This window comes from Meleagris gallopavo, chromosome 29, assembly GCF_905368555.1.
Source record: "Meleagris gallopavo chromosome 29, MGAL_WU_HG_1.1, whole genome shotgun sequence".
NCBI lineage: Eukaryota > Metazoa > Chordata > Aves > Galliformes > Phasianidae > Meleagris > Meleagris gallopavo.
The window spans coordinates 1,313,787-1,329,284 of record NC_139432.1 but is presented as its reverse complement, the minus strand read 5'-3'; the positions used below and the strand labels follow the sequence as shown (position 1 = coordinate 1,329,284).

Genomic DNA, 15,498 nt, shown 5'->3' with positions numbered 1-15,498 from the left:
GTCTGGGTGGGATCAACAGAGGGGTGGGGAATGGTCATTCAAGGACACTCATGGCAGCCACCAGCTTGTCCTCGTTAAGGACAGAATCATAGCATGACTAGTGTTGGAAGGGACCTCGAAGATCATCCAGTGCCAGCCTCCAAGATAACACCACCAGTTGAGCCAAGTATTGAGGAGTGCGACTCTTTGCAAAGCTGTTGGGTGTTTAATGCATCCTAAAACTGCCACGTGAAGGTCCAATCCCAACCCCTGTGGCAGTGAGAGCCCCCAGCAACTCATGCTTTGCCTCCTTGCTCCTACAGCTGAGAGTCTTCAAATTGGCCAAGTCTTGGCCCACCCTCAACATGCTCATCAAGATCATCGGCAACTCAGTGGGCGCCCTCGGGAATCTGACACTGGTGCTGGCCATCATCGTCTTCATCTTCGCCGTGGTGGGGATGCAGCTCTTTGGGAAGAGCTACATGGAGTGCGTCTGCAAGATCTCCCTCGACTGCACACTGCCCCGCTGGCACATGCATGACTTCTTCCACTCCTTCCTCATTGTCTTCCGCATCCTATGCGGCGAATGGATCGAGACCATGTGGGACTGCATGGAGGTGGCCGGTCAGACCATGTGCCTCATCGTCTTCATGATGGTCATGGTCATCGGGAACCTGGTGGTGAGTGGCAGCGGGACAAGGGAGGAGGGTGTCATGGGGGGACGTGTCCCCACCCCCACTCATTGTGTTGTAGTTGATGCTGTGAAGCTCACCTGTAGAGCTGTCCCCTGTAGGGCTGGTCTTGTGGGTGGAGGATGTCGTGGGGTGGACATCTCCCCACGTCCACCCGTTGCACTCCAGTTGATGCTGTGCATGTCAGCTCACCTATAGGTTGACCCTTGTAGGGTTGGTCCTGTTGGATCTGTACAGGATCTCCCTCCTGCATACCTCTGTGCGGCGTGCTCAAGTCTTAACAAAGTGGGATTCTATCTGAGGGATCTTCAGCTGAAGCCAGATCAGAAGCAGAAGGGGAAACTGAGGCACAGAAAATGGTGGGCCCCACTCACCCCCCGCTAACCTGAGCTGCTCACCACTGCCTGCAAGTTCCAGGCGAGCACAGAATCCTTTCTAAACTTGGTAAGCCGCTCACTGGCAGCTCTGGAGCTTGTTTTCCCAGCAGCCTGGGCCCCGCTCTCCCTTCTTGAGGAGCAAGGCAGGGGAGGGAAGTGCAGCAGCTCACTGGATCGCTCCTATTACTTGCCAGGGTTGTGTAAGCCCTTTGGAATTTGCTTTGAAAAACTATCTGGCTTGGAGCTGCTGACGCGTTGCCCCGCACGGCGCATGGCTGCTCCGGTGAAGGCAGAACACAGACCGCCCCAGGGCTCAGATCAGCATGGAGCATCCCTGTTTTGGGGCTAGAAAGTTGGGATTTGGGTGTTGCGTCGCTTATGTGGGTTGTTGAGCCTTTCTTCTTCACCTCTTTCCCCTCTGGAGCAATAAGGCAGTGCTGCTGGCCCTGTAACATTAATGATACTTTGAGCATTTCCTTTGGAGTTACTAAGGGAGAAGGGAGGAAGCCCACGGGGTGACAGTGATGGAGTCCTGTGCAAAAAGGCAGCGCCAACAGAGGCTATTAGCTGCAGCTGGTACCTAACGTGAGCATTACGCTGATGGGATACTGGGGATTTATTTAAAGATGCGGTTTAAGTCATATGGCATGAGCCATGTGAAAACAGCAGTGACCTTGAATAGCAGCTAATTCCCTTCTCAGACGCGCTGCTGGCACAAAAAGGCACAAACACCAACAGCTGTGGACTTGGCCCCGCGGCCGCATTGCACAGCATTCCTGGGTCCTGCTGGAGCTCCGTGCCCTGCACAGAGCCCAGCTCCCATCCCTGCACGCTGCTCCCAGTTCCTGGCGTGCTGTGGGGTGGACAGTGCCAAGCATCAGCACTGGGGTTGCCCTGGGGACCAGGCACGTTTTGTGCATGGCACAGTGGGAGTGAGCTGGAGGGAGGTCATGTATGGCGGGCACACCCAGCGAGCTGACTTCTGCAGAAATGAAATTCTGCTCTACGGAGCACGTTAGGAAGGGGGGAGGTTAGGGATGCGGCTCTGAGCTTCTGGAGACCCCTGGAAGCTTGCTGGGCATAGAGGCACAGAATCACGAAAGTTGAAAAGACCTTCAAGATCCCCATCCCGTGCCCACCCCACCATGCCCATAACCGTGTCCCCTAGTGCCATATCTCCACGGTTCTTGGACATCTCCAGTGGCAGTGACTCTGCCATCTCCCTGGGCAGCTGTGCCAGAGCATCACCACTCTGCAAGAAGAAATTCTTCCTAACATCCAATAAGAGGCACTTTGGAAAAAAAACTCATCAGAGGCACACAGAGCCTCAAGTCCAAGCAGAGCACCGACCTACACGGCCACCAGCAAGTGTAAAGCAGCTTCCTTCACCAAAGTGCTGCTCAGCCAACTGCATAACATCAGGGGCATCCCTGCAGCGGGGATTAGCAGGAGAACAATTAGCTCGTGCCCGACACCAGTGAGCAGCCAGCTCTGCCCACGTGTGGAGCTGTGAGAAATTGATGCTGGGGGATGGAGGCAAGCCAGCACCTGGTGGCTGAAGGGCTGCGGGATGGAAAGCAGAGCCTGCCGTGCACCAGCACAACACGACACGACCCGACACGGCACAATATGGCACGACACAACATAACCCAACACAAACCATCACAGCACAGCACATTCCAACACAACCCGACACAGCGTAAAACAACACAGAACAACACAACTCACCGCAATCCAACACAGCACAGAACAACCCAACACGACCCAACCCAGCGTAACACAAAACAGTGCAATACAGCTCAACACAACGGAGCACAATCCACGACTGCACAATCTGACACGACCCAACCCAACATAACCCAACCCAACACAACCCTGCACGACCCCTTCCTTACTGCCTGCACCCCAAAACCAGCTGAGAACCCAGGCTGACTCCATCCCTTGCTCATTTATCCCCATCTGAGGGTGCAGGGTGAGGTGGCAGCTGCAGTGGGGAGCAGATGTGGGGTATGAGCCGCTTTGATGCTGGCTGCTCAGCCATGTGGATCCCACAGGCAGCTGCAAACTGGGCTGTATGGGGATGAGTAAACACCACTCTGAGTAAACCCCAGGGGTTACCACGTTCTTATCTCCTGCTGTAGACATGTGGGGCCACAGAGGAAAGGCAGAAGGAGTGGAGCCAGGCCCTGGCTGGACAGAGTCCAAATATCACCAAACCCTCTTGGTCCAGACTGGGATGTAGGACGCAGAGCCGTGTTGGCAATGCTGTTGGCTGCCATGGGTTTTGTTTGGGGATAGTTAAGTTAATGATGCTCGAGTCCAAAGGGTACTGCAAAGCTGGATGGGTGGAGGAACAAAACCTCCAGGCATGGCTTAGGAATGCCACGGCTTGAGAAAGTCCTGCGGGGTGTTTACTTCCCACTGCACTAAAAAAAATAAAAAAGGAAATTTGAGAAGAATCTCAGGAGTTTTGGTTGCAGCACACTCAGTGAAGGGATCTCCTCCATGGCTGCAGGGATGGATGTCCCCATTGGTGTTCGCTTTGTCCCCTCCAGGTGCTCAACCTGTTCTTGGCTTTGCTGCTGAGCTCCTTCAGCGCCGACAGCCTGGCAGCCTCTGATGATGATGGTGAGATGAACAACCTGCAGATCGCCATCGGCCGGATCACCAGGGGCATCGACTTCGTGAAGTCTTCTGTCCTCATGCTGCTCCGAAGGCTGTGGAAGGGCAAAAAGGTGGCCCCGGAGGAAGAGCAGGAGCCCAGCAAAGGGGACAACTCCGTGCTGAACCACGTGGATAGCAGCCCGGATCCCAAGCCAGATTACATGGACGGAGTCGCGGGGAAGGAATATTTGTTGATGGACGAGCTGGACCACATGAATTTCATCAACAATCCCAACCTGACTGTGCAGGTCCCCATCGCCTCGGAGGAGTCCGACCTCTACGAGGAGACGAGCACTCAGTCTGACACTGAGGATGCCAAGGTGGGTTGCAGGGCTTCAGCCCCCGAACGATGCCATTTGGGGTCACTTTTAGCTTTTCCACAATGTGGACCAAACTTTGGGTGTTTCAGCAAAAAATAGCTCTCTGTTTCCCAGCATGAGATGGGGGTCCAAGCAGAGGTTTGGGTCAGGATATGGGGTTTTTGCTAATGCCTTCACCACGGGGCCAAAGCACTCCTTTTGGGGTTAAAGATGTCCCAGAGGAACTTGATGCCAGGAAATCTGCTGATGGCACTAACATTGGATCCACTGCTAATGCCTCCAAAAGCAGCATCGGGGAGGGAGGGAACCAGATGGAGGGGCTTAGCACGAGCAAACATGAAGCGATGCATTTTGGATCCAAAGCTGATGAGACAGCTGATGTCGACTGCATCAGGCTGGGGCTTGTGGGACACTGATCTGTGAGAATGAGAGGGAGAGGAGATGAGAAATGCAGAAAAACAATAGCAGGTACACTAAGGAGGATGGTGATGTGATGGGACATTGCTGCTAGCAATGGGGTTGCACCAAGGACCATCAAGGATACGGGGAAACGTAGGTCTGTGGGATTGCATATATTCTGGAAGGGAGAGCAGGGAGGTGACACTAACACCACCTAGACACCATGGGAGGACGTGTCCAGCCCGGTCCATGCAGTCCCAAGACCCCCAGTTCCTTGCTCATCCCGTCATCTGTGCTGGATTGAATGGAGAAACTCCATCAATTATGGCCAACGTGATGGAGGAGCATCCTCCCAACAGGACGGGATGGGCTGGCAGCCATTGCATGAGATTCCTGCATAGCAATTAGAAACGAGGTGCTAATTGATAGGAGCTCTGAGAAGTCTGCTGCTTGCTCGCCGAGTTCGCATGCCGTTGATCAGCTCCAGATGGAGCCAAAGTCTTGCGCTGGGAACACGGTGACAATGACGAGCTGGGAGATTTCTCTGGATGAGCTGCTCAGAAAATGCTGACGAACACTCTTCCCTTTAACAGCAGCTGCTTGCTGAGACCACGCCACCAAATCTGCCCTGGGCACAGGGTGCTGTGGGGCTCCTGGCTTACAGCACTGTTTCCCAGCTCCCTGGTGGTTCTGCCTGCCGTGTGTCCTGGAGGCAGGTGGTTTCCATCTGTCCTTCCCCAGGGTCACAGCTTGCCTGGCTCCCAGCTGAGCTCTCCTAATCCCCTGCCTCTCCTGTCCTCCCAAGGACCCAGCAGGGAGCTGCCCCCAAAGCAGTGCCTTCACCCAGTGGCGTGCTGTGGTCTGTGGGGCTGTAAGCAGTGATGATGCCCCATATTCTCCCCATCTTGGGGTCTTCCTTGGCCTGCTGGAGGACAGAGGACCTCCTTTATGCACCAGCAACCTCAGGGCAGCATGATCTCCTTCCATGCAAGCTGACACCATCCTGCATTCATTCCTCCCTATGAGAGCCCTATGCAAGATCTCCTGGTTGCTCCCATTTGGGATGGGCAGGTCTGGAGATTTGCTCCTTCTTCTCTAAAAGCCAGAAGAAAAAATAATAATAATAATAATTAAGAGGTAAAACAGTCCCAGGGGCATGCCAGGGTTTTCTCTCATTATCAGCCCCTCCAGCCTTGCTGAGTGGTGTCTGGGAAGGCAGCCAAGCTGAGCAATGCAGGGAGAGCTATTTGGAACACGGGTTTTGAACTTGGGTGAACCTCAGCCTACAAGCCCTGCGAGCCAGCAGAGTGCCACAGTGGCCAACCAGGCGTCTGCTGGTCTAATTATGCCATAGGGTGATTAGAGGTGCATTCATTAGGGCACACGGAGGTGGAGAGCAGCCCAGGGGGTGGTGATAGGATGGGAGGAAGGATGAGGACAGTAGCCCCTCTGAAACCAGATGTAAAGCAAAGATTGTCCAACTCCACGTATCAGTGATGCCCCAAGGTTTGCAGCCCTCATTATCCAATGTCTTTTCTCAGGGGTGTTTAGGAAATAGATTCAGAGCAACCTCCAAGCAAAGGGCTCCCAAATCTTTGGGCAAGGCTCCTTCCGTCACACCAACACTTGGGTGGACCTGTCCATCATAAAACCCCAATGTCAGATGACAGCTCCATCCTACTCACATAAAGCCCCAACATCAGATAACTCCTTTCTCTTTATGTTGGATTTAAATCTATGGCAAGCAGGGACTTGTGGTTTTGGGAACCAGCCAAGGGCTGGAAAGCTTTAGGAATATTGCCATGTGTAGAAGTGGAATCAGAGACACCTGAGGATTAATTACTGGCAGTATCTCCTTAAAAGCACCTCACATTCCCTCAGCTTTCTAATTTCTTGTGTGTTTTGCCCCCATCAGGAGCAGGGCTGACGCTTGCACTGGCAATACGGTGCGTTGGCTGGAGATGGTCAAAAACAAAAAATCCAGTGGCCACCACAGGGCTCTGTGTGGTTGTTTCCAGTAGGTCTGTTCTTTCCATTGAGCAAGTCTTGATGGGGCCTCTCCGTGGGGTTCACCCCCCTTGGAGGAAAGGTCAAAGCTATACATGAGTTTGTACTACAAAAAGTTTGTTCCCAACTCGTCTCCTGTTGAGCATCCTCTGGCCCCGCATCACCACCCTGACCATCCTGAATCCCCCGCTCCTTTTGCAGAACCCCCTTTCCAGTGACAACACCTCATCCCTGTGCAGCACCGTGGACTACAAGCCACCGCTGCCTGAGGAGGAGGAGGTGGCCGAAGAGGCTGAAGAGAGCAATGAGCCCGAGGAGTGCTTCACTGAAGGTGAGAGCTGTGAGCATCCTGGAGAGGGGTGTTCCAAAACTCCAAATTCTCCCGTTTCCACGGAGATGGTTCCCAGGAGCGGACATCTCCAAATGGGGTTAAAATGCCAACAAAGCACAGACAGTGCTGAGGAGGGGACCCAGGCTCTGTCTCCACCCCCAGGCTGCGTCAAGAGGTTTCCCTGTCTCCACGTGGACGTCACCAGTGACAGAGGGAAGATCTGGTGGAACATCAGGAAAACCTGCTTCCTCATCGTGGAGCACGACTGGTTTGAGACCTTCATCGTCTTCATGATCCTCCTCAGCAGCGGGGCGCTGGTAGGTCCCATCCCTCCCTTTTCTCATCCCCTCCTCTCCTCAGCAGCTGCAGTTTAGTTTAGTTTAGTTAAAACTCCTTTTGGTCCATCCCTGCTCGATGCAAGGGGATCTAAGCATCCTCCAGGTGCCCTGCATTGGTAGAGCCTCAAACAACCCTCCTCAGCCTCCACTTTTCAAGTTGCCCCAGGAAAGTAGGGATGATGTAGTCACGCACCAAGCCGTGCAGTGGGTCTAATGGGAGAATGACTGCCATGTAGCCCCGTGCCTCTTCCAGGCCTTTGAGGACATCTACATAGAGCAGCGGAAGGTGATCCGCACCATCCTGGAGTACGCTGATAAGGTCTTCTCCTACATCTTCGTCATTGAGATGCTGCTCAAGTGGGTGGCCTATGGCTTCAAGGTCTACTTCACCAACGCGTGGTGCTGGCTGGATTTCCTCATCGTCGACGTAAGTGGTGCTGAATGAGCACCTACAGTGTCATCCTCAGAGATTTAGGGGGTTGTAGAAAGTCGCTGCTAACCAGCCCTTGCTTGTATGGGAGTGAGGGCTTGGACAGTGGTTTAAACTCATGGTGGTTGGGAGGAAGGGCCACCCCTTTTCCAGGCTGCAGGAATGCTTTCAAACCCTTTTGGTGCTTTATGCACGCACCAAGTACTAGACCCCAGCAGAGGTATGAAGGAACACGGGTTCTCCCACAAAGCAAACATTTACCTGCCCAGTATTTCTGTGTTCCACATCACTTCCACCCTCCTACCCAAAAAGAAGGGACATCCTGGTGGCAGCCCTGTCACCAGAGAAGCCAGTCCCTGCATTGCAAGACAACACGATACCCACGTGCTGGGAAGAGAGAAGGGCAGGAGATGCCAGGACATGGTTCACGCTGTTTTTTTCCACCTGAGATGCTATTCATTCCTCGGGCTGCTCGTTCCAGGTCTCCCTCATCAGCCTGACAGCCAACTGGCTGGGATACTCTGAGCTGGGAGCCATCAAATCTCTGCGGACACTGAGAGCACTGAGACCTCTGCGCGCCCTGTCCAGATTTGAAGGCATGAGGGTAGGTGCAGAGCTGGTCCCTTGCTGGTGACCTCCACTGGGAATCCATCCCTGCTGGTTTTTGGAGGCCTCCAGATCAGTGGGACTGAACACAGGCAAAGGAAGGGGTTTGGGTTTGGGTGGTGCAGTGTGGAGCCAGGACTCGGGCTCGATGATCCAGTCAAGATTTTTTGTGACTCTCTGGTTGTCTCTCCTTGCAGGTGGTGGTAAACGCCTTGCTGGGTGCCATCCCCTCCATCATGAACGTCCTGCTGGTCTGCCTCATCTTCTGGCTGATATTCAGCATCATGGGGGTGAACCTCTTTGCAGGGAAGTACTACCGGTGCGTCAACACCACCACGGGGGACCTCTTTGACATCAGTGTGGTGAACAATAAGAGCGACTGCCTGGCTCTCCTCCACACCAACGAGGTCAGATGGGTCAACGTCAAAGTCAACTTCGACAACGTGGGCTTGGGATACCTGTCCTTGCTGCAGGTGGTACGTGGTGATCACGGCGCATCGTCCTGGCAGAGTCAGCAATTGTCATGGGGTGAACAGCATCAAGGCTAAAATGAGATGCAACTCTGAAGCTCAGATCAGGGTTCTTGGCTGCTGCTTAACTTCAAGATTTAATTTAACCCAAAAATTCTGTAGGCTCGAGGAGGAAAGGGGCAAGATAGAAGATGGGAGGGGAAAATTAAGTGTAGCGAGGGAACTGTTGGGGATGAGTACACAAAGCACCAGTGTTGATGCTGCAGGAAATCCTCCACAACACGGCATGCAGGAGCAAGGAGGAGAAAGAGTTTTAAGCACTGTTATTTAGAAAAGGAAGATGCAATGACTCAGGGGCAGAGAGCAACTTGAGCCTCCCATTTGCTCGACCTGTCTCTCAGTCTTCCCAGAATCGAGATTCCCATTCCCCATTTGCAGCCTCCCTGCATGAAGATGTTCTTGCTAGAGTGGGGTCTGCTACAGTCATAGGCTGCAAGAGTTTTGCCTGGGGAAGATGACGACTGGAAAAACGAGCGTGTGAGCGTTGGCCGTGGGTGAATGCAGCCATCAAACTCAGCACAGCTGAGCGAGGCGAGCAGAAGGGGAACTGCTCACCACGACATTAATAAAAATATAGGTGTAGGCCCTGTTATTGCGTTACTCCCACTGGATCCGGGGGAACCAGTGGTTGCAGAACTAAAGCAGAACCCAAACTGATCAATCAGCTATAAACTCAGCTTCCTCTTCAAGGCTTGCTGTTTCCTCAGACTCAGGAAATAAGATGTTCAGGCCTTTTGCTTAACAAATCATCTGAGAAGCCTATAAAAGATGCCATACGCCCCCACCTCAGTGGGATAGAATCATGGAACCATAGAATGACTGGGTTGGGAGGGAGAATGGTTGGCTTGGAGGGACCTCAAAGATCATCCAGTTCCAACCCCACTGCCTCTAGCCAGGTTGCCAGCCTTTAGACCAGGTTGCCCAGGGTTGTATCCAGCCTGGCCTGGAACACCTCCAGGGATGGGGCATTCACAGCTTCTATGGGCAGCCTGTGCCAGCACCTCGCCACCTCTCCATGAAAAATTTCCCCCTGCCTAAACCCCAGAAGAGTCCCCATTGCCTTCCACTCTCTTCATAGCCCTATACACCTCCTGTTGAGCTTGCTCTTCTCTCCCATTCCCCACAGGCGACCTTCAAAGGTTGGATGGACATCATGTACGCCGCTGTGGACTCACGTGAGGTGAGGGACATAGCACCAGGCTGGTTCCACCCAGCTGATCCACCCCAAAATATGTCCCTATACCAGACCACGGCCATGGGATGCTGCAGCAGAACGGACTTCCCCCACTTCCCTGCAGGAGCACAGATTTGCCTGTGCCCCATTGCTCCACACACCCACACCCTGAGCATATTGTTGCCTTTTTTTAGCTTCAGAAGCAAGCAGCTGTTCTGCTCGCCACATCTGCAGGTGCCGAGCACCCAGGCAGAAAGCTGTTTGGGGAGAAAAAGTGCTCTGCCCTGCCAAGAGCTCCCCTTGAAACTGGGAACTGTAACATCTTGGGATGCTCCAGCTGAAATACGGAGCAGAATTAAATGATGCCTCAGGCATTTCCTTATTCCCAAGCCCTATGAGCATGGAATCATAGAAGCGTAGTGCAGGCTATGGGCGCCCTTGTCCCGCTGTCCAGGTGGTCCCTGCTCCCACAGGACCTCTCAACCCACCCCACGTCTGCCAAAGGTTTTCTGTCATCCAGCCCAGCTCAGTCTGGGTATGGTGACCCCTTGTGTGGGGGTTTGGGGACACACTTGGACACCTGGGGACACGTTTCCCCTCTCATCCAATCAGATTGAAGAGCAGCCAGTGTACGAGATCAACCTCTACATGTACATCTACTTTGTCATCTTCATCATCTTTGGAGCCTTCTTCACCCTCAACCTCTTCATCGGCGTCATCATTGACAACTTCAACCAGCAGAAGAAAAAGATAAGTATTTTCTGGGCCTGGTCCAGGACAGCAGGGAGCAGCATGACCTCTCTTTTCCCCACTGTGACCCTTTCTCATCATTTTTCCACGCATCGGGGAAAGGTGGAACAAAGAAGCAAAGAGCATGGGGCAAATGGAAGGGTGGAGGGTGTGTAATGTGGTGTGGTTTTTGGAAGGAAGAGGTGAGTTCCTAAGGCTAATTGTGGCGATTCCCTTTATACTTTGGAGGCAAAGACATCTTCATGACAGAAGAGCAGAAGAAATACTATAATGCCATGAAGAAGCTCGGCTCCAAGAAACCCCAGAAGCCCATCCCCAGGCCCTCGGTACGTTGGGGTAATCCCCATGGCATGCAGTGAGCCACCAACTGTCCCAGAGTGAACAGGGTGGGTTTGGGGATGAGCTCTTCCACCACAAAAAGCCAATTCTTGGCTCCTTGGAAAGGACCTTGCCAAAAGTTGGGGCATCAGAAGAGGCTCACATCTCTGGCACCCTCATTTGGGTCTGTTCTTCAGCCCTGGGCCTGCAGAACGTTTTTGTAGGGGCTGAGGATTTTCTTTTATCTCCTCTCCGAGAGGAATCAGTCTCAAGGAAACGTCAGCTTCCATTGCTCCTAGAAAGGAAACTGGTCCACCCAATACATACACAATTGTGACGTGGGCTTTCTCAGCTCAAGTGAGCTGTTTTCCCATGGGTTCATTGTTGCCCTGATGGATATGCTTAGGAAACAACAGTCCCTGTGCTCACGCCTCCTGGCCATAGTGTTTCCAGGTGCTGGGTATCCTCCCCTCACCTCTTCCTGCACACTCCTAAATCTGGTTCCTTCTTCTCTTTCTGTTGTGTCTTTGTTCTGTGTGTGTTTGTGTCCCGTGTTCCCACCTCACGTCTGGCTCTCCACCATCACCCCTATGGCAGAACAAGTTTCAAGGGATGGTGTTTGACTTTGTTACCAAGCAAGTGTTTGACATAACCATCATGATCCTGATTTGTCTTAACATGGTGACCATGATGGTCGAAACAGACGATCAAAGCGAGACCAAAACAGACATCCTCTACAAAATCAACCTGGTCTTCATCGTCATCTTCACTGGAGAGTGTGTGCTAAAGATGTTTGCCTTGCGCTACTACTTCTTCACCATTGGCTGGAACATCTTTGACTTTGTGGTGGTCATCCTCTCCATCGCAGGTAAGCACAAGGGGTTCCACTGGATAATGAAGAGTGGAAGTGTTGTGGGCAGGGGGAAGCCAGTGAGACCCCGTGCCACCTCACCTCCCTATCACGCCGAATTCACCTCTTCTTCATCCTTTCACAGGCATTGTCCTCTCAGACATCATAGAGAAGTACTTTGTGTCACCCACGCTCTTCAGGGTCATCAGGCTGGCGAGGATCGGCCGCGTCCTCCGGCTGATCCGAGGAGCTAAAGGCATCCGGACGCTGCTCTTCGCTCTCATGATGTCCCTCCCTGCCCTGTTCAACATCGGCCTCCTGCTCTTCCTTGTCATGTTCATCTACTCCATCTTTGGGATGTCCAACTTTGCCTACGTGAAGAAGGAGGCGGGAATTGATGACATCTTCAACTTTGAGACTTTTGGGAACAGCATCATCTGCCTCTTCCAGATCACCACGTCGGCCGGATGGGATGGGCTGCTCAGCCCGATCCTAAACAGCGGTCCCCCCGACTGCGACCCCAACCTGGAGAATCCTGGCAGCTCAATAAAGGGCAACTGCGGCAACCCATCCATCGGCATCTTCTTCTTCTGCAGCTACATCATCATCTCCTTCCTCATCGTGGTCAACATGTACATCGCCATCATCCTGGAGAACTTCAACGTGGCCACGGAGGAGAGCAGCGAGCCCCTCTGCGAAGACGATTTTGAGATGTTCTATGAAATCTGGGAGAAATTTGACCCGGATGCCACCCAGTTCATTGCGTACAGCACTTTGTCTGATTTTGTGGACACCCTACAGGAGCCGCTCAAAATCCCCAAGCCAAACAAGATCAAGCTGATCACCATGGATTTACCAATGGTTGCTGGGGACAAAATCCACTGCCTGGACATCCTCTTTGCCCTGACAAAGGAAGTGTTGGGGGACTCCGGAGAGATGGACGCCTTGAAGGACACCATGGAGGAGAAGTTCATGGCTGCCAACCCCTCAAAGGTCTCCTATGAACCCATCACCACCACTCTGAAGAGGAAACACGAAGAGGTGTGCGCAACGAAAATCCAGCGGGCGTTCCGGAGGTACCTGCTGAGGCGCTCGGTCAAGCAGGCATCCTACATGTACCGGCACAGCAAGGATGTGGAGGCACTGCTTGGGGACGCCCCTGAGAAGGAAGGTCTGATTGCAACCAAAATGCACGAGATATATGGGAACAGTGGGACCGATGCAGAGGTGGGTGCCGCTATTGATCTCGCACCCGTCCCGAGCTCAGAGACTCAAAGTGCTCCCGTAGAAGCAAAGCCAGCGGGTGGGCAGCGCGTGGTGAAAGAGTCGTTGGTATAACAGAGAGCAACTCCCATTTCCTGGCATCTGAAAAGACTCTGTTTGTATCTCCTCTTCAAGAAACCTTCCGTGTTCAGATCGGTAGGTCTTAGATGTTGAGCTAATTTCAGATGTTTCACGCTGACACCTTCATTTTTGAGCGGGATCTCCTCGTGATCCTTTTTTATAGCTCACTGCACTCGCAAAGAGTTGGATATTTTTCTTATGTGATTGACATGTGAAATCTCTCTATTGTTGGTGAGAAACATCTTAGTTTTGAAATGATCTAATCACGGTAACGACGTTTTTCAGACATTAACAAACGAGTACGGCTGTCCTTTTACTTCGGGTAATTGTTCATTAATGCTATTTCACAATTTCTTGCGTATGATTCCCCCAGAGGGCAGCGGGTGAAAGATGAGCCAAGTGAAATAACATCAAGAACAATTACAGAAAGGTTTATGTGAACAAAAAACTCCCAAGTCTTAAAGTCGCACCTTTCTCTGGGATCTTTTAATAAGCTCTATGGATTTATTTTTGTTATACACGAAGAAAGTGCAATGATGTCTTAAACATTTGTTTGCATCGCCCAAACAAAGCATCCGCAGATACGTTCTCAGGGTTAAATATCAGATGTTAAAGGTCTCAGAACATGCATCATCAATCATTCAGGTCTCCACGGTTTGAATGTAAACTCCATTTCTATTCATGCTCCTGTTTTTCCCGTTCCATCCAGATTTTGTGGCAGGAAAGCAATGGGCAGGGGTGGCCTCCTCTGGGATTCCCTGCAACAAAACCACTTTGAGCCCCACAGAAAGCAGAAATTAGCGTTAATTAACGAGACGCATCCCTGGGGTCTGGGGAACGGGCTTTGCATTGAGTTGCTCAGATGGGGCCCCGTAAGTCCTGAGATCAAAACAACCACGAACCAAAACCTCTTCCACTTAAAACAAGGGCTGCTGCGTGAAGCCAAAGGGTCTGTCTTTTTTTTCCTTTTTCTTTTCTGTTTTTTATTATTATTAATTATTATTATTATTATTATTCTTTCTCCTTCCTCGGGCTGGTTTTGGCTCCCAGCCTTTGCGGATGCCCTGTGGCACCCCATAGAGCTCGGTGGGTCCCCATGCGTTCGGCCGGGCGCTTTCCAGCCCGGGTTGAGGTTCACAATGAATGCTGCTTCTATGTACATGTCGTCGGTGACGGGAAAATGCCAAAGAGCAGAGTTTGTGTGAGCTAAAGCCATTTTTCTTTGTACATTTCTTAAAATAAACAACCGTGTACGGTCTCTTATTACAATACCAAACGCGTTGGTGTGTGTTAGGGGAGGAAGTGCTTTCCATACCACTGGGAAGGGGAAATCACCTCCCCAGCTATAAACACCCCTCCCTCTGCCAGAGGTCCAGAGACCTCTTGGGTGGGTCTGGACCCCAATAGGGCACTGCCCAGAACCTCTGGGCTGAAACCCCCAGAGCTGCTCATGGATGGAACCATGGGCTGCTGGGTGCCTCCTGCCAGCCCCATAGGGGCTATAGGAGATGCAGCTGTTGGTCCAGCCAAAGAGAAGGGGGATTTGGAGACCCTCTGGACATGTCTGGACCTCAGTATGGCACTGTTCAATGCCTCTGGGCTGAAATCCCCCTCAAAACTTCCAGAGCAGCACATGGATGGGACCATGGTTCTGCTGGGTGTCTTCTCCTAACTCTATAGGGGCTATAGGAGATGCTGCCATGGGTCCAGCCAAGGAGAAGGGCTGGTGAACTGAAGGTGTAGACTGCCTTGACTGCCCCATACTGGAATCTGCGGATGGAGTTGAACCTGCCCGGCTGGCTACATGGCAGCAGCTCAGCATTACAGGGAGGAGGTGAAGGATGTTCCTGCATCTATGCGTGATGAAGGCTGAGCCACCACAGGACCTACTGAGGTCCCCATGGGACATGGCATGGCCTCAGTGCTGTTTTCACTTTGCTGGAACAGCTCGTGCAGGGGCCAGTGTAATCCAAGCAGGGCCCCAACGCAGGCAGAGGGCTGCAGGGAGGGGTGCCACGAGCCAGCATCTCTCTCCCCACTCAGTGACAGGGAGGATAGCAGTGAAATCCAAGCCACCATGAATAGGAATGGGCTGGGGAAGGATGCAGCTGCCCAGCAGCGGCTCTGCACTGCTCACAGCACAGCTTGTCCCATCTTGGGGACATCTCCACTCCTTCTGTCTTCCTGGGACACCGTGGCCGGGCTGTAAATTTGCATCAGATGCTGCACTGATCTGCAGGGAGGAGGCACCACTCCCATCATCTCTTTCTCTCCTGAGGCCAGAGTTTCTCAGGAAACCTTTATTTCTGCTCCCTTGAACACAGGCTGGCTCCCAGCAGCACCGGATACTCAGAAACGGCACAAAGGAAATAACCTGCAGGAGGTGAGG

At 52.5% G+C, this 15,498-nt stretch overlaps 1 protein-coding gene across 2 annotated transcripts in view; it reads left to right on the top strand.

Moving 5' to 3' along the window:
- SCN4A (sodium voltage-gated channel alpha subunit 4) overlaps positions 1-14,403 on the top strand; it is a 29,860-nt gene extending 15,457 nt beyond the window's left edge. For both annotated transcript variants that reach the window (XM_031557051.2, XM_085211024.1), the window contains exons 15-26: positions 303-659; positions 3,604-4,032; positions 6,640-6,769; positions 6,932-7,086; positions 7,361-7,534; positions 8,019-8,141; positions 8,341-8,619; positions 9,800-9,853; positions 10,460-10,597; positions 10,819-10,923; positions 11,513-11,783; positions 11,911-14,403. In XM_031557051.2, the coding sequence (XP_031412911.2) occupies positions 303-659; positions 3,604-4,032; positions 6,640-6,769; positions 6,932-7,086; positions 7,361-7,534; positions 8,019-8,141; positions 8,341-8,619; positions 9,800-9,853; positions 10,460-10,597; positions 10,819-10,923; positions 11,513-11,783; positions 11,911-13,103 (3,408 nt within the window). In that variant the 3' untranslated portion in view covers positions 13,104-14,403. The remainder of the gene's footprint in view (positions 1-302; positions 660-3,603; positions 4,033-6,639; positions 6,770-6,931; positions 7,087-7,360; positions 7,535-8,018; positions 8,142-8,340; positions 8,620-9,799; positions 9,854-10,459; positions 10,598-10,818; positions 10,924-11,512; positions 11,784-11,910) is intronic.
- The last annotated feature ends 1,095 nt before the right edge of the window (positions 14,404-15,498 follow it).